This window comes from Podarcis tiliguerta (genome assembly GCF_965153285.1).
Source record: "Podarcis tiliguerta genome assembly, chromosome: 10".
Lineage (NCBI taxonomy): Eukaryota > Metazoa > Chordata > Lepidosauria > Squamata > Lacertidae > Podarcis > Podarcis tiliguerta.
This window is the reverse complement of record NC_139543.1, coordinates 1,250,282-1,268,550: the sequence shown is the minus strand read 5'-3', so window position 1 is coordinate 1,268,550 and position 18,269 is coordinate 1,250,282. Positions and strand designations below refer to the sequence as shown.

Sequence of the window (18,269 nt, the reverse complement as noted above, 5' to 3'; positions counted from 1 at the left end):
CATTTTATAAATGTGTGGTGTAATTTTTATGCTGAAACTAGATTTTTGCTCTAAAAGGAGCCAAGTTGTGTCTTGCCAGGAATCTGGCAACAAACTGTAAGATTTATGCCTTAGTAAACCTCTGCTAATGATTTTTCTGTGTCCGGTGTCTTTTTGGAATGCATGCAACCGCCAAAGTCCGCTTCTCTGCTGTTCATGAACTAAAAAAGTAGACAACTTTTAGAAAACATCTGAAGGCAGCTCTGTATCGAGAAATTTTTAATGTTTGATGCTTTATTATGTTTGATATATTCTGTAAGCTGCCCAGAGTAGCTTGGGAAACCCAGCCAGATGGGCAGGGTATAAATATAATAATACAGTGGTGCCTCGCAAGACGAAAAGAATCCGTTCCGTGAGTCTCTTCGTCTTGCGGTTTTTTTCGTCTTGCGAAGCAAGCCCATTAGCGGATTAGCGCCATTAGCGCTATTAACGGTTTAAGGGCTATTAGCGGCTATTAAGGGATTAGCGGCTATTAAGGGATTAGCGGCTATTAAGGGATTAGTGGACCAGCTGATAAGCGGTTTAGATCAGCTGATAAGCAGCTTAGCAACAGCTGTTAAGCGGCTTAGGGGCTGGGGGAAAAGGGGGGGGGGGAGGGAAAAAACCCCCGCAGAACTCGCAAGACATTTTCGTCTTGCGAAGCAAGCCCATAGCAAATTCGTTTTGCGAAGCACCTCTAAAACGGAAAACCCTTTCGTCTAGCGGGTTTTCCGTCTTGCGAGGCATTCGTCTTGCGGGGCACCACTGTAATACTAATTATTCTTATTCAATCAACGGTTGGAAGTGTCCCAGAACTTGGGGGCATGGATCCTGACAAATGTTGCCTTTGAATATGCTGGTTAAATTCCAATGTTCTTAGAAGCTTTGTGTCCTGTTGACACTAAATTTTTTTGCAAAACATGTAATGGCCAGTAAAGAGAACAATAAATATCATCTGTCTTACACTTGGAAAGCATGTGCATGATTCGGCCAAAAATGTAAACACTTTTAAATCCCATTGATTTCAGTGAGGAAGCTAAACATATAATCTTGGCTGGATCATAGGCCATGTAATTTCCAACATGTTTACACAGTCCAAATGCACACATCCAAGTAGAATGTACCCTCTTGGTATTTTGTAAAGCGTGGAGAAGAGTATCTTTATGTCCCTATCCTGATCCCACAGCAATTTGCAGGATCAAAACAATACTCTCTCTGTTTGCTGCTGCTGCTGTAATAATAATAATAATAATAATAATAATAATAATAATAATAATAGGATTCAGGATAGTTTTCAGTTAAAAGTAAATTTCCAACACTGGGCCACATCTACAGCATACCATTTAAAGCACATTGTTTCCTTGGGAACTGTTTTTTACCCATCAGAGAGCAACAATTCCCACCCCTCCTTAACAAACTTCATTTCCCAGGATTCTTTCGGGGGGAGGTTATGTGCTTTTGATGTATGATGTGGATGAGGCAGAATCCAGGATAGGCCTTAGCAGATGGAGAGATGGGGCTGGGCAGTTGGGAGCAGGCCTAATATTCAAAGGCTAGAAGCAGGAAACAGGTTCCCCCCCTACATCCAGTGGGACTAACTGAATGGCAGAGCCCATCCTTTGTGGGATAAATCAGCTTCATATAGCCAACACGCTTAACTCTAATCAATGCATAAAGGGGTTAAGACAATAGAGTAAGCTGTCCTGCCAGGGAGGAGGGGTTACCAAAGTCTTTCTTCTTTCACTTCTACCATGTGAACCCTACCAGTAGGGAAGTCTAAGCTGGATGCTCCAAGCTTAGACGACATGTCTTAAACAAACTATGTTTGTGTTTCTATACAAATATACAAATAATTTAGAAACCTGTCTTTTCTTGCTGCTGTATGGAAAAGCACATGAAATTGACCTTTGGAGAGTTTGTAAGGAAACCATTTTAACTTACCAAACATGATCTTTTTGTATGCCAAGGGAAGTGGGAAACTTTGGAAGGAACTTGGAAGGGCTTTAAAGGTCTTTAAAGGTCTATTTCCATGTTTTACTCTGCCACATGTTTTGTGATTTTCTATCTCTGCTGGGGTCTCTCATCAATGAATACTTGCCCCAAACCAGGACCTAGGCATCTAGGGAATTCTCCTTTTATCTTACCATATCTAGCATTTTCCCTTCTAACCAAAATACAAAAACCAACATGCTTTGCGTGCAGAAAGCCTGTGATTGAACCCCTGACTTCTCCAGTAAAAACAATAAGGTAGCAAGTGGTGAGAAAGACCCAGGTGCCAGCCAGAATAGACAATATTGGGCTAGATGGACAAAAGTCTGACCTTGTATATGGTAGCTTCCTATGTTTCAATGAATGTACTTTCTATAAGTAAGTGGTTTTCCATAATTCTTATAGGGAAACAGAAGTGCTATAGTTGAAGACAACAGTCCAATGAGGGAAAAGACAACCCTGCAATATGCACAGAGCATTCAGAATCGCACGGCAATCACAACCATCTCATGTAGTTGTTAATAATATTATTTACTACTACTACATGGGTGGCGCTGTGGGTTAAACCACAGAGCCAAGACTTGCCGATCAGAAGGCTGGCGGTTCAAATCCCCGCGACGGGGTGAGCTCCTGTTGCTTGGTCCCTGCTCCTGCCAACCTAGCAGTTCGAAAGCACACCAAAGTGCAAGTAGATAAATAGGTACCGCTCTGGAGGGAAGGTAAACGGTGTTTCTGTGCGCTGCTCTGGTTCGCCAGAAGTGGCTTAGTCATGCTGCCCACATGACCTGGAAGCTGTCTGCAGACAAACGTCGGCTCCTTTAGCCAGTAAAGCGAGATGAGCGCTGCAACCCCAGAGTCATCTGCGACTGGTAAAGGGTCCCTTTACCTTTTTACCTTCAGCCTGGATAGCTCATTTGGTGCTGATAGCAAGGTGGTGATAATGCCAAGATTGCAGGTTTGATCCCTGTATGGGATAGCTGCAGATTCCTGCATTGCAGGGGGTTGGACTAGATGATCACCAGGGTACCTTCTATGATGAAGTTATATGATGAAGCACTAATAATAATAATAATAATACCATATTTTTTGCCCTATAGGACGCACTGGCCCATAGGACGCACCTAGTTTTTTGGAGGGGAAATAAAGGGGAAAAAATTTATCCCCCCCCCCCCAGCCACGGATGTCTGCCCGAAGCACGGGGTGATCTGCTTCAGCGCGCCCCGCGCTCCGTGCAGCAGGCTGCTATCCGCAGTCTAGGGAGTCCTGTGGGAACTCCCACGGGCTCCCCAGGCCTGCTGATAGCTTCCTGAAGCCTGGAGAGCGAGAGGGGTCGGTGCGCACTGACCCCTCTCGCTCTCCACGCTTCAGCAAAAGTCTGCATTCGCCCCATAGGACGCACACAGATTTCCCCTTCATTTTTGGAGGGTAAAAAGTGCGTCCTATAGGGCAAAAAATATGGTAATACAGAGGAAACCAACTGTTAACACTTAGTCTAAATATCTCTAGCCATTCAACTTCTACTAACAACATATATATATAAAAATGCTGACATATGTTGTGACAGATGTATTGGGGGAAAATTACAACAGGACACCCTTCAAGTGAATTTAATCAAATGACATTTATCTCTTATTAGAATAAAGTGTGTGCAGCACAGCTGCTTTGTGGGTTGACGTGTGATGAAAAGTTGCCATGAGATGAAAGTAAAGCTATTTGAGTTGCAGCTACATATAGTTCAAGTCCAATCCTCAGCTGCACAATTCAGAGATGGCTGAATGGCAAGACCCAGTCAAAGTATCACCAGAAACTGCAGATTATATCTACTCTGGCAAAGAAATTAAAACTATGAAAGGCCGTAAGTACACCTTTCCCTTGTGAATACAAAAAAGAGAAGTCTAGTTTTCTTTGAATCTTTCCCTCAAATTTCTAGATAATGTTTTCTATACAGAAAACTATACAGAAAGAGGCTTGAAAATTATTTTAGATTTGTTTATCAGGATTTGCACTTATTGTACTTACATAAGCTGGCCAAAGGATATGGACAAGCGAGGGCTCTTCCATGCTTACACTTTCCCTTTTCCACATGAAAACCCGCTCCTTAATGCTGAATTGGAGCAAATGTCAGTCAGGTTTTCCACATATTGACATTTGCTCTGATTCAGCAGTAAAGAGTGTTTTTTTCCCTGGGAAAAGTGGCAGGGCAAACAGAAAACCTTTCAGCCCATGCCTTCTCGGCATGGGACAAGCACACTGTGGATGAGCCCTAAATGTCTGCTTCCATTATATAATCATCTCTTTTGAAGGCACCCAGGAAGGCTGCAGGATTGGAAGAGAGATGCTTTGTAGAATGAAATAAAGGACACTCACACACACCTCTTGTCCTCTTCAAAAGTAAGTGCAGTAAAAACCACACATCCTTCTCATGAGAATTTCATATAATTCCCCCTCTCCTGCTTTGATAATTTTCAGAGGCAATCTCTTTTCTCATCAATTGATGAAGAATAGGGCTGGATCAAAGAAGCAATTCAGTTAAATGCATTGTAAACTCATAGAAGGAAACCAGGTAGGGAAAGATGGAGGCTGAGTCCTAGATTTAAAACACTGAAATGTTTGGCGCAGCTCTAGGGGAAAAAAACATTAAACCCCTGTCAAAATATCCCACAATGGTGTCAATGGCAAAAAAACAGTATTCACTCCACATCACATGGCTGAAACCCCTCTAATATATGTTATCAAATAAACCTCTCTTGAATTTTGTTTTTTGGGCTTCTCATGGGCATCTGGTTGGGAACTATGGGAACAGAATGCTGGACTAAATGAGCCTTTGTCTTGATCCAACAGGGTTCTTCCTGTTTTTTAAAATGGTGAGATAAGACCCCCAAATGTCAAGGCCAAAATGGATCAGCCTGTTCAACTATCACATTCAGGATGTAAGAAGACCTGTTTGGGACTATGTGACCTGCCTTACTTCTGCGGTATTCCGAGCAGCCTTGCGTCTCAAGAGCAGGGCATGTGATGCCTCTTCCACAGTGTCTAAAATCCCAAAGAAAGTTTGAAAATGTATAAAAATTCAGATATGCAACAGCGGATGAGATTTTGTTATTTTAAACATGCACAGACAAAACAGTGCAGACAAAAGTGACAAGTTCTATTGGGGAAATTTCATAATTCAACTAGCATTGCAAGCATTCAACATGAATTCCAATTAGCAGCCTCATTGGTTTAGAACAGGCCTGTCCAACTCCCAAGAGACTGCGATCTACTCCCAGTATAAAAAAACTGACAGTGATCATTGAGGATTTACCAGAGTAGTTGACCTTTTTTTACAGGGGAATTACATAAATCACTCACCTTCAACTCCGCTGATAGCAAACACACGTGGTGCTAGAGCCAATCGGCGTATTCCACATTGAAAAAAGAATATGCCAAACTCTGCCCACTTGATGCGACAGAGGGAGGGGGCGGTGACATTCATTCCACATTTAATTTAATCCCGCGATCAACCAGGATCATCAGGGGATCTACCTGTTGATTGCGGTTGACCGGTTGAACATGTCTGCTTTAGAACAACTGGGTATGAAATATTGGCTGGAAATTGAGCTCATAGTATAATCAGCTCCTCACACCCCACAGCGTGGCCTGTGTTTTGGTCTTTTAACAAAGTTAAAGAATACAGTGGTGCCCCGCAAGACGAATGCCTCGCAAGACGGAAAACCCGCTAGACGAAAGGGTTTTCCGTTTTTCAATGTGCTTTGCAGGACAAATTTCTCTATGGGCTTGCTTCGCAAGACGAAAATGTCTTGCGATTCTTGCATTTTTTTTTCGCTCCCCACCCCCTTTTTCTAAGGCACTAAGCTGCTAATAGCCTTTTAGCAGCTAATCCGCTAATCCCTTAAGACTTTAATAGCCGCTAATAGCCGCTAAACCGCTAATAGCGCTAATCCGCTAATAGGGTTGCTTCGCAAGACAAAAAAACCGCTAGACGAAGAGACTGGATTCTTTTCGTCTTGCGAGGCACCACTGTAGTTTGGAGATTTTCTTTCTTGTAGTTTTGAAGATTTAGCAAAATGATGGCCTGTTGTATTATTAAGAATCTGGAAACAAAATGCTAATTTCCCTGCCAAGATAATGCATTTTCTTAGATAAGTAAATGTTTTAGACTAGATGATTTTCATTGAATCTGGAAGATTGCAGGAATCAATATTGTCTTAAGACATGTTTACTACTTCCCTAATGGCTGTCACACAAATGACATTTCATTTTGATTTGTTTTCAGATTAGAGCCTAAAGAAAACGTGCAGTGACACAAAATCTGCCCCGTGCCTGTGTGATTGTGCACAGTAATTTGTGACCTAAGGCCTATTTTAAAAATCATATTCTGAATTTAGGACATTCTATTATTTCTGTGTATTTTCCAACTTCCCATCTTTTTGTAGCTGGAGGTGTGCAGAAAAGTTGAAGTGATTTGAATCTGTGTATTTCACATTCAGCAATCAGAACATCAAAACCTGCCCCCCCCCCCCGCAGCACCACAGAGCTTAAAGGTGCCTAAGTTTCAACATTCATTTCAACATTCATTTGTAAAGGAGGGTCAGTGCAGAATCTTAACTACCATTTAATTCAAATTACAGCTTTGGGTATATGGCACATGTTGAAACGTTCCCTAGGAAGGATGGAAACTTCCTGCCTATGGAAGGCTAACACACTGGGGAGGAAAATTTGAGCCTTGAGCCTTAAGTTTCCAACACCGGTTATAGTGTTTGCGGGAGTTTAGTGCCAGAATTTATGTTTAGTTTAGCTGGCTGGTTACAGTGGTACCTCAGGTTACAGACGCTTCAGGTTACAGACGCTTTAGGTTACAGACTCCGCTAACCCAGAAATAGTACCTCGGGTTAAGAACTTTGCTTCAGGATGAGAACTGAAATCGTGGAGCAGCAGCCCAGCGGCCCCATTAGCCCCATTAGCTAAAGTGGTGCTTCAGGTTAAGAACAGTTTCAGGTTAAGAATGGACCTCCAGAACTAATTAAGTACTTAACCCGAGGTACCACTGTATACTGTATTGGCCCGAATATAAGGCGCACCGCAAATAAGCCGCACCTTTAAAATTCAAGGCTTATTTGTGAGTGTGGCCCACCCCCCAGGCACTATGTCGCCAAGCCAGCACTAGGGGAGGCTGGGAGCGATGGGTGGGCTGTGCACCGTTGCCCTGTGCTCCCAGGCTGTTTCCTTGGGGAGGGAGCTATGCCACTTTGCGCGCGGCCTCCCCCTCTTCCCCCTCCCTCCTTCCTTACAGCAGCTCACGCACTGCTGTCCTGGACTGCTCTCTGGGGGGGGGGGGAGCCGTGCCACTTTGCTGGGGGCCTCCCCCCGCTCCCTCCCCCTTTCTTAGGCAGCTGGGGGAAGCTTAGGAGTGACGGGCAGGCAGCACACTGCTGCCCTGCGCTCCTGGGCTGCTTCCTTGGACCGGGGGGCGGGGGAAGCCATGTGGTACGGTCTCGAATATAAGCTGCACTTTCACGGCCTGAATTTAGAAAAAAAGTGTGGCTTATATTTGGGTCAGTACGGTAGTTTATCTGCTTTGTTTTTAGAATATTTTAGTTTGTTTTACATTGTGACCACAGTGGGATTGCATTTGTTAGAAATACTTTTTTTAAAAAGGTTCTGTATACACTGAGAGGATTTGCTTTTTTCACAGAGAATTCAAATATGCAACCCCCCCCCCCCCCGTGTTGATACTGCCCTGCAATAGTATGCCATCTTGTCTGATTATGTGTTTTGCCTCTAGGCCAAACTGAGGGTAAAGGTGCTATGTGTTAAGTTGTGGGTGAACATATCAGACGACACAGCAATTCTTCAGACAGCTCTTGTTTATTCACAGGCCAGAACAGAACTGAGCTGATGGAGTGGCATACAAAGGATGAACAAGTTAAATTAGTGATGATAGATTGGGCAAGAGATGTAGGACATAATATAATGTTTGAGAATTGGGAAAGAGTGTGGAAGAAGGGGGTCAAGTTCACTGCATGTACGGTGCTAAAGGTACATACTGAAAACATAATGAAAATGTTGTCTAGATGATATCTGACTCCTGTTAAATTAGCAAAGATTTAACACAATTGTGATAATCTATGTTGGAAATGTAAAGAAAAAAAGGTACTTTCTATCATATGTGGTGGACTGCCCCAAGGTGAAAGACTTCTGGGAAAAGTTTTTAAATGAATAAAAAAAATGCTGAAATATACATTTATAAAGAAACCAGAAGCCTTTCTTCCTGGAATAACAGGTTTGGAATTGCCCAAGAAAGATGTTAAAATATTTTTGTATGTCGCAACTGCTGCTCGAATCTTATTAGCTAAGAACTGGAAAACACAAGAAGTACCAACAGTGGAATGGATTTTTTGGAGCTAGCCGACCTGACTGGAAGAGTCCGTGACCAGAAGGAGGAGTAGTACCAGGAAGAATGGATGAAATTTAATGACTATTTAATTAAATATGTTAAGTTAAATTAATTGGAAAAAGCTTGCAAATACCAGATAGACTTAGGATTTAAATATGTAATGTGATGAACTAATATGTTTAATTCGGAATTGGAAAGAAAGAAAGATGTTAAACGATTAAGTTAATTTTATAAGAATACTGATTTGGAAAACCGTTAAAATGAAATGCACTGAAATTCAACCAGGTGGATACGGGGAAGTCACTTAACAATGTTAATTAGATTAGTTTTAATAAGGTTAAGATTATGCTGGTTTGTTTTTTGTTTTTGTGTTTAAAATTTTGTGAAAATCAATAAAAAAAATCGGAAAGAAAAAAGAAAAAAGAACAGAACTGAGCTGAAGGGTTCAGCCAACCAGCTTATATAGAGCTCAAATACAACGCAACAGTAACAACTTTCTGTAACTATCCAATCACTGAATGTCACTTTCAATTCCTTATTTGCATATGTGGACCTGAGTGAAAGCTATCTACAGTATCCCCCTGCTGGCCCAGGGTGAGAACTTCAGTACATAACAACATGCTTCACCTTAGACACTGTGGCTCACTAGGAGCTGCAGGTTGTACAGAGGGTGCTATGAGCAGCACAGCTAACAACCTCATGCACTAATTTTTCCCATGTGAACTTGAGTAGGTTGAATAAAGTTCTTCAAAGGAATAACAAACTTCCTGTTACCACCCCTTACAGCACCTGCCCCCCCCACATTTCTGTCTTTCATGAATGTAGCCAAATGTCCTAACCACTTTGTCAGGCCTCTCTTCCTGAATAATATTGAACTCTACCAACATGGCCCGACTTGGAATGGGGCAGCGAGTTGAGGGTCTGTCCATACATTACAGAATCTCCTTGGAAGTTACACAGTTCTTCCCTGCAGCATCCCTTCCAGGCAGCTTGTTACATGGTGCAGCCATTCACCACCCATGAGAAAATAAAGTAATATACATTTCCAGGGCACCTTTTAAAGTGTGGCTAAACTGTCTCTCAGGAGCTGGGGCCAGTTCTTGCTCTCTCCAATAGTGTTCCAGGCTTCAGCCAGTTTTGGACTCACACATGATAAATATAATACTTAAGAAAAGCCATGAACTGGAAATATAACAGCCTCCCCCAATATGCCCACCCCTTTTTCATTTAGTGTAAACAGGACCTATTCACCTAGTGACTTAATGAAGCAAATCTAGTGATGCGCTTGGATGTGCAAAATGGCCCAAATGGTAACCAACGTGTGTCTATACAGGCAACTCCCTATTTATGCAGGGATTACCTTCTAGCCTCCTGCACATTTAGGGAAATGTATGTAAATGGGGAGGGACGTAATGGTCAGGGGTCCCTTTACCTTTTATGTAAATGGAGAGCACCCCCACTGTGCCTCTGGCTCGTGAGGAGACCCTCCCTGGAGCCCTATATGCTCAGTCATGTGTGAATTGAATGTACATAAATGGGGGGATGCCTGTATTCAATAAATTACTATTTTGTTTAATTTGATCCTGACCTTTAAAAAAAAAAAGTACATTCACTGGAACAGGACAAATTGTTATTGATCTTTATTTTCTTGATCTGATCTTGAGGGACCTAGCTGGATAATTCAGTTATCCAATCATCAATATTAGAATTTAATGTAAATATATTACAATTCATTGCAAATCATCAATGTATAGTAAATAGCAAATGATTTTTAAAAAAAACCATTTTTGAAGTCTCTCATTATTTAGATAGCTTAGTGTCCACTTAAGACTTCAGTGTCTTGAGCAGGCTTCCTCAACCTCAACCCTCCAGATGTTTTGAGACTACAATTCCCATCATCCCTGACCACTGGTGCTGCTAGCTAGGAATCATGGGAGTTGTAGGCCAAAAAACATCTGGAGGGCCGAGGTTGAGGAAGCCTGGTCTTGAGAATAAGCCCCTCTGAAAATAATGGAATTTATTTCTGAGTACAAGATTGAAATGTATTTCCACCCATGGTATTATACAACCTTAGACTTATTTACATAAAGAAAAGTTCTCTCTCTCTTTTGGGTTTGTCAATAAGTTGCATTAAGTACATCAATCAGAATGACAGATGGCATATTGGCTAACACAGATCCCAATCCATTATTTGTAATGAAGGCAACAGGATTTTTTGCATGATGAAAAAGTAGCACTTTCCCATATTTTAGTTGGCATTGTTTGGAGGTAACTAAACCTATTCTGAAGAATATTTTTTTCTCTAACAGGAAAAGGTATCTTGAATTTCTTATGGTAGCATATTAATCCTATGAACAGCTAAGTAGATGAAATACCATTTTCAAGCAGGGTTAAAAAGCCAAAACTATATTTTTGGTTTTTCACTTCAACTAAAGAAGTAACACACATTTTGGTTTTGTGTGGATTACTGCCCCTACTTTTTAAACTACTAACATCTGAACCAGTACTGAATGGTACCTTTTTTGCTGACTTTGGAGATTAATGATCACAATTCTCCTTTAAAAATGTTTTTACATCACCAAGTTGCCTTACAAAGTTGGCTCTCTTTCTTTGCATGTTCTAAGAATAGATGACTGGATGTCTCAACCTGGGGCCTCCCATTGTTCATAAGATTAAAGTACTCTTTTCTCCGCCTAAAGAAACATAAAATTGCAATACAATTGTGAGTAGCTCATTGGGAAGTGGCTGAAGGAGAGAGGCAGACTGGGCTAAGGATTCTGAATTTTTTTGCTGCTGTTTGAACTGGAGAAATGAACCCATTGCTACTGAAAAGCAATGGCAGAGCATGACACTTTAGTTACATGTATCAGGACCTGTTTATGTCCTATCTAGAGTAGTATGAGCATTGCCATCCCATAGTTGCTTTCAACTGTTCTAGGTTGTTGTTGTTTAGTCGTTTAGTCGTGTCCACCTCTTCGTGACCTCATGGACCAGAGCACGCCAGACACTCCTGTTTCCACCGCCTCCCGCAGTTTGGCCAGGCTCATGTTTGTAGCTTCAAGAAAACTATCCAACCATCTTGTCCTCTGTCGTCCCCTTCTCCTTGTGCCCTCCATCTTTCCCAACATCAGGGTCTTTTCCAGGGAGTCTTCTCTTCTCATGAGGTGGCCAAAGTATTGGAGCCTCAGCTTCATGATCTGTCCTTCCAGTGAGCACTCAGGGCTGATTTCCTTAAGAATGGATGCATTTGATCTTCTTGCAGTCCATGGGATTCTCAAGAGTCTCCTCCAGCACTATAATTCAAAAGCATCAATTCTTCTGCGATCAGCCTTCTTTATGGTCCAGCTATAGGTATTATCTGCAAATTCTGTTCGTGTAATTGATGTTTATTTCATGGTTACAAAGTAAACTAGTAATTTTGCTTCTTAACAGGGGGTGCCAATCTACTTAGCCACATTAGAAAATTTTGTAGATGTTTCTGGTGGTAGTCTAGGAGCAACTATGCTTGTTAGTAAACAAGCTGTTGTAAAAATCACGACCAGTGTCAACTCCGGGCTTGGGAGGCCACTTAGGCAAGAAACCTCCACGGCCCTCCCTCCTCTCTCAGTGTGGCTCCCTCCTCACCAGCAGGTTTGTAGACACTTGCCAGGGGGTCATCTACTGAGGTGTGGCCACTTGGAAGATGCACAAGAAGGCTGATCCTTGACGCCAAATGGGGCCTTAACCCTTGTTATTCTCAAGGAATCTGACTGTTCATGGACTCTCCCATTGATTGCTCTTCAGGTAGTAATAAATAATAATAATAATAATAATAATAATAATAATAATAATAATAATAATATTTTTACCCTGCCTATCTGGCTGGGTTTCCCCAGCCACTCTTGGATACTAGGGGCTCCAAACTTGCAATAAGTCACAGTCTGCTGGAAATTTGGTTGAGAGGCTACTGTCTGGTAAATGGAAGCCATTTGATTCACATGATTTATTGGTTTTTCACCAAGATTTGAACCAGTATCTTCCACACATCATTTTAAACCATGTGAACAATAGCAGAAGCAGCTTCTCTCTCCCCCCCCCTTTCTCTCTCTCACACACACATGTATCAGTAGGCATGGCCCTTTACAGTGTACAAGAGGACAAGTTTCTGCCCCGAGGAGCTTACAATCTAATATTTGGCACAAAGGAATGGGAGGGAAGCAAAGGCAGGGGTAAATGGAACAGAACACATGATGGTTTCCATTACACATACTTAGGCTGAGTTACAATCAAGCACGAAAACTAGTGAAAAATACATGAGTTAAAAGCTTCATAGAAAAGGTGGGTCTTGAGGAGGGGTGGTGAAGGAAACAAGGGAGGTGACAACTCTGAGGCACAGCCTATTGAGGGAGCAGACGATCTTTGGATGGCTGAGGGTAGTGGGTCTGAGAAAGTGATGATCACAGGCAAGGATGTGCTTGGATAAAAGTAGTGAGATACTTGTGGTGTGGCAGGGAAATAACAAATACTATGTGCTGGATCTGGGAGCAGAAAGGAATACAGTGTAGGAATTTAAGATGGGTGTCAGTTTATCAGAGCAATGAGCAGTGAAGGTTTTGGCAGCAGAGTCCAGAACAGAAATGAGGGGACCAAGGTGAGTCTATGGAAGACCCAGAATGGATAGGATTCCAGTCATTAAGACGGGACAGGGAGGCAGGTTTTTCCTGAAGGTACAGGTAGGAAGAGGTTTATTTGTAGGGGGTGCAATGCTGTACAGGGGAGGAGCAAAATGACTGAATATGGAGACAGAGGACAGAGAAACCAATATGTATGAGGAGAGGAGAACTTTGGAGTTAAGAAGTTTGGTCTCAGGCATACTGAGTTTGAAACAATGACAAAGCATCCAGTGAGACTTACTAGCCTGCAAGTTGGATATGTAGAATGGGAGAGGAAGGAGGGCAGTTTAGGGGTCAAGGGGCTGAGCTGGAGGTCATCTCTGTAGACACAGGTAACTGAAAGTCCTGGGATTTTATGAGGTTACCAAGGAATATCGTGGAGTGAGGAAAATAGCAGAAAGCTGCTAACAGAGAGACACAGGACCCCAACACAGAGAAAGAAATACGAGAACACAGAGCTTTCCATAACTGAAACATTGGAAGATAGGAAGGAAGAAAATCATATGAGCACAAAATTGTGGCCAGTTACAGGTGCCACATAATACCCATTCCACATGTGAAAGAAATTATTCTTTCAATGTGGTGGCATCTACACTTTGGAACTCAGACAAACATCTCACCTCTTCCCCTTTCCTCAATATCTGAGCAACCCAAAACATGGCTCCGCCACACAAAAATTTGAAGCAAGCTTGAATTTTAAAACTGCACATTTAAGATAAGCAGCTGCTGAATGTTACCTTTAAGGCCAATTTAAGCACAGGAAAACCGTTTCTTAACATTTTTAAACCTTAAGTACAAAACTTAACCACTTCTAGAGAAAACAAAGATCTCTAACAGGAGGGCTATTTCAGAAGGCTATTTCAGAGTCCTGTCGAGAGGAAAGTGCTGCCCAGGCTTTCTTCTCGGCACGAGCCTGACTGGTCAACCCTTTTCACAATTTGAGCCCATGCTATGGTTCTTTAAGGTGCCTGGTATTAGACTTAGACTACAGGTGGGTGTTACCTTTATACTAAAAAATAACCTCCGGACCTAACGATCCCTCATGACCAGTCGTTCGCTTTCCTTGCTACTGAGCTGTCAGCGGCACAAAGTGTTAAAGTTTGTTGGGTTGTATAATTTTGACCCACTGAGTTTGCTGTAACGGCCCTGCAATAAATTTGATTTATTGCTACTCCGACAAACTTCAATGGTGCCCACACATTTCCACTCTGCGCACTGCCACTCTCCTCAGTGGCCGGATAATAGCAGAGTTCACATGCAGCATAAAATGGTTTGTCTGTGTCAACGTGGTGTCTTGAATAACTCAGCTCGACACCAGGCTTCTAATCTAAAACTCTCTATTTAGTAGCATTCAAAACAGAAAAGAGAGAGAGTCCCGCCTACTCCCCCCCCCCCGGACGATCTCTATAATCGCTTCTGCATGCACTGGTTTTTGGATGATCCTGGGATCTTACAAGTAGTTGTTTATGGCTGGCCTGATTGAGCATTGCTTCTTCTTGTTAGCCCCACTGGAACTCCAGTTATTTCCAGACCCTGGGGATCGCTGGAGGACTGATGATTCCTCCTGGCAATTCGCCTGGTGCACACTGGATCACCAGTCCTTCCTCGCCCCCAGAATCCAGTCAAACGAAATTCCTGGCTGGCTCACCAAACTGTTATAAGAAAAAAAACTGCCCCTTTTCCCTTATGGGGTATTCAAGAGCCCATATAGAGTCCTTAAAGTGGGTCCCCTATTGGTATGAGAAAATAACAGAGGCCAACCAGAGTATATTGAGAAGCAAAGTGGCTACTAAGTCTGATCTTTATTAAACTGTTGCAACAGGGTCCTCACTCACCACATGCAGGAGGGAGGAGAGAACCCAGAACAATGGTGCGCAAGCCCTTATATAGACTTTTGAAGTAGCCCACCCTGTAGCCCAAGACCCCCCCCCCCCCGAAACATCATATATACATCACAAAAGAAGGCGGTCTACAGCGGAAATCCTGTTTGCCAGGATACCTGATAATGGTCAGGGAGGTTTGTGATGGTTAATAGTTTAGTTCCCGAATCCAGGTCACAGGCTCATCCTATTCATACACAAATACGCCCTTAAGACAGGATTTGTAAGCAAAAGACAATGGGGAGACTTTCCCATTTCATTTCTCCTTGCAGAGAAATATTTGAGGTCAATTTGGGAGAGTCAAAATAGCTTCAGGATAGCTCTCCTATACTATTTCAGACATGTGGCTTATATACTTATATGTTTGCCTTGTACATTTATGAATATTTTATTTATATTTAAGACCTTAGAATTCTTATAACACTGGTTTACATTTTTTTGAATTTTTTAATTAATAATCTTACTGTTTTATTCTGTTTGTAAACCACTTCGAGGTTTTCTACAATCAAGTGATACATACAGCTTAGGAAATAAATACATTAAATTTTTTTAATTGTATTAAAAGGCCTGGGAGGAGAGGGGGGGAAGGAATTACCCTGGTGCTAGAAAGACATTAAAGCAGGTTCCAGGCAAGTCTCTATAGTGAGACCATTCCATGGAGAGGGCTCTAGGTGAGAGCAGCAGGGTTGTCAACCCATCAAATGAGACAGCAGAGGAAGAAGAAAGGGTTGAGGCGGAAGAAGCAGGGAAAACTAGGCAAAGAAAAGGAAGAGGAGAGATCAGAGCAGATGGTGTCCGTTTTTACACTGAAGATGGCAAATACTATATTTAAGCAGACCATAAAAATGTTGAGCCCATTTGCTTGGCCTGTTCTATTGGGATAGCCACCATTAGCTTGAACTAAATGGGCTAATGCCATAAGAAAAAGCAGTTGTGTGGTGGTCTTTAGAACACAGAAAAAAATGCATCCATTGGGTTTTTGAAATGCGCTGCCAGCTGGACTTCAGCAGTTTACAGACCCATATGAAAACTCAATGTGTGCTGAATTCTGCATGTACCAGCAGTTATCACATGGCCAGCACCGCTTGGAGCGCTCGCAGCGCACAGCCCATGCACCATGCCAGAGCTGACTGCAGAAATGGGCCAGAACTTCTCTGGTCCAATCTAATCTCATTCTCTCCTTATTTGAGGCATACGTTATAGTTCACAGTACTCCATCTCTCTGTGCTTGATACCCACAGCTGCTCTCCCAACTTATTATGTGCAATCTGTCATTCTATCAGTGACCAACAATCAGACTGACTACCGAACCAGACCTCAGCATAGGTTGGGACTGAACAGCTTGGCTGTGGTGTAAAGTATTATTCTCTGCCACCCCACCCAAACATCTTCCTGAATTTCCTATCTGTTTAGGGTTGCTATACATCCAGACATACACAGAATACTGCTGCAGGAAGCAGTGTCCAGGAGGAAAGCGGCCAAAATGTCCGGGAAAATCCAGTCGAATAGCAACCCATGTTGGCAGTGCTGTTTTTGGTGGGTGTAATTTTTTTAAAAGCTCAAAAACGTATTTTTTTGTGATTTTGCTGAAAAAGTTTAACAAATTTGGGCAAAACTGAAAGAAAAAACTTCTTTGTCTGGACTTTCATTTTTTAAAATATGGCAACCCTCTAACTGTTACATTCTGAACTTTTCTTCTGTCATCATGTGGACCAGCAAGTTAATATTTATAACACCAAAGATGTGATACTCAAGAAGTAAAATGATGCCCCAGATTCACTACTGTGATGTAAAGGCAAATACACACATTATAAATAGGCCTCAGTATGTAAATATATGAACATATTTACCACCTGAAGGTATTTCTGTCCAAAAGCATTAAGGTGCCACACACACTAAACATACCACTAAGCAGCATGGAATTTTTTAAAAATATGCAAGCACCATCATACTAACTGCACTACAATGCCAAGAATGTCATCAGTAGCAGCAAAGATAACATACAAGGAATTCATATGTCTATAAATAAAAATACGGGTCTGAGGAAGAGAAAAATTCAGCTAAGAAGAAAGGTGCATCTAATACTTCAGGCGACTCCTCTATTTCAATTCTGAAATACAAGCCACTGTCTACACAAGTCTCATTAAGTCCTCTAAGAGGAAAATCTATGCAAAAATTAAGCTGTTTGGCTTAAGTAAAATGATAAGCACCCTCCAGATAATCCCATCACTGACAGAATCTTAATCAGATTTATGGCCCCAGAATTGCATATGTATTGCTGATTCTTTTCTTGCTGCCCTCAAATCCTATGCTTCTATAGCTAGATTTCAAGCACGCGATCCCAGTGATCACAGACAGGAGGAGGAGTTATGCTAGGACTAGAGTAGACCACGTCATTACTGAGGAGGCAAGTTTAGTCACTGTCTGAAAACTATCCCTGCCTCTGGGTCTGCCCTGACCAGAAGGATACAGGTATCAACAAGGGTGTCCCACATGACCTTAAGGTGCTGCTGTGCAATGCCAGGACAATGATTCATAAGGCCACTGCCATCATGGATGGAGGACTTGACCTGGCATGTGTAGCAGAGACCTGGTTGGACATGTCATGTTCTTGCCATTGCTTGTCCGCCAGGTTTCTCTTACACACAGCAACCCAGGTCATGTGGGGAAGGGGATGCAGTGAGTTTTAGGAAGTCATTAGTTTGCACCAGGCAACCTACTGGGGAGACCCAGTTTTCTGAGTGCATGTTCTGGAAGTTGGACAATAAGGGCAGTACAGGATTCCTATTGGTGTACCGGCATCTGTGCTTCCTGCCTGAGCTGCTTCAGGTTGTGAAGGATGTTCTCCTGGAGACACTTAGTCGGGTGGTCCTAGGGGATTTTAACATCCATGCTGAAACACCCCTACAAGTGGCCGCTCAGGACTTCGTGTTTCTGAGGGATTGGGTAGGCAGTTGTGGAGGACTCCCTGGTCTTGAATGGGGCAACTATGCTCCTGAATGACCAGGTGCATGCACAGCCTGGGAGTCATTTTGGACTCACAGTTGTCCATGGAACAACAGGTTAATCCTGTGTCCATGGCAGTTGTCTACCAGCTCCATCTGGTACACCAGTTGAGACTACCTGTCTGCGCACTGCCTTGTCAGAGTGGTACATGCTCTGGTTATCTTCTGCTTGGACTACTGCAACGTACTCTATGTGGGGCTACCTTTGAAGGCGACTCAGAAACTACAACCAATCCAGAATGCAGCAGCTAGACTGGTGACTGGGAGCAGCTGTTGGACCATATAACACTGGTCCTAAAGGATCTTTACTGGCTCCCAGTACGTTTCC

General features: G+C 42.5%; 2 protein-coding genes across 14 annotated transcripts in view; one reads left to right on the top strand and one right to left on the bottom strand.

The window, feature by feature from the left end:
* NUDT5 (nudix hydrolase 5) overlaps window positions 1-18,269 on the top strand; it is a 1,423,229-nt gene that overhangs the window by 188,556 nt on the left and 1,216,404 nt on the right. The window lies entirely within an intron of this gene.
* LMNTD1 (lamin tail domain containing 1) overlaps window positions 1-18,269 on the bottom strand; it is a 237,970-nt gene that overhangs the window by 64,417 nt on the left and 155,284 nt on the right. Inside the window, exon 11 of one of the 13 annotated variants that reach the window (XR_014502107.1) lies at window positions 10,922-11,097. The exons of 11 other annotated variants lie outside the window; for them this stretch is intronic. Coding sequence is in view for 1 of the 2 variants with exons in the window: in XM_083399811.1 (XP_083255937.1) it covers window positions 11,077-11,097 (21 nt within the window). In the remaining variant the exon portion in view is untranslated. Of the gene's footprint in view, window positions 1-10,921; window positions 11,098-18,269 lie in introns of those variants that run through there. One more of the 13 variants, XM_083399811.1, reaches the window with a different exon arrangement.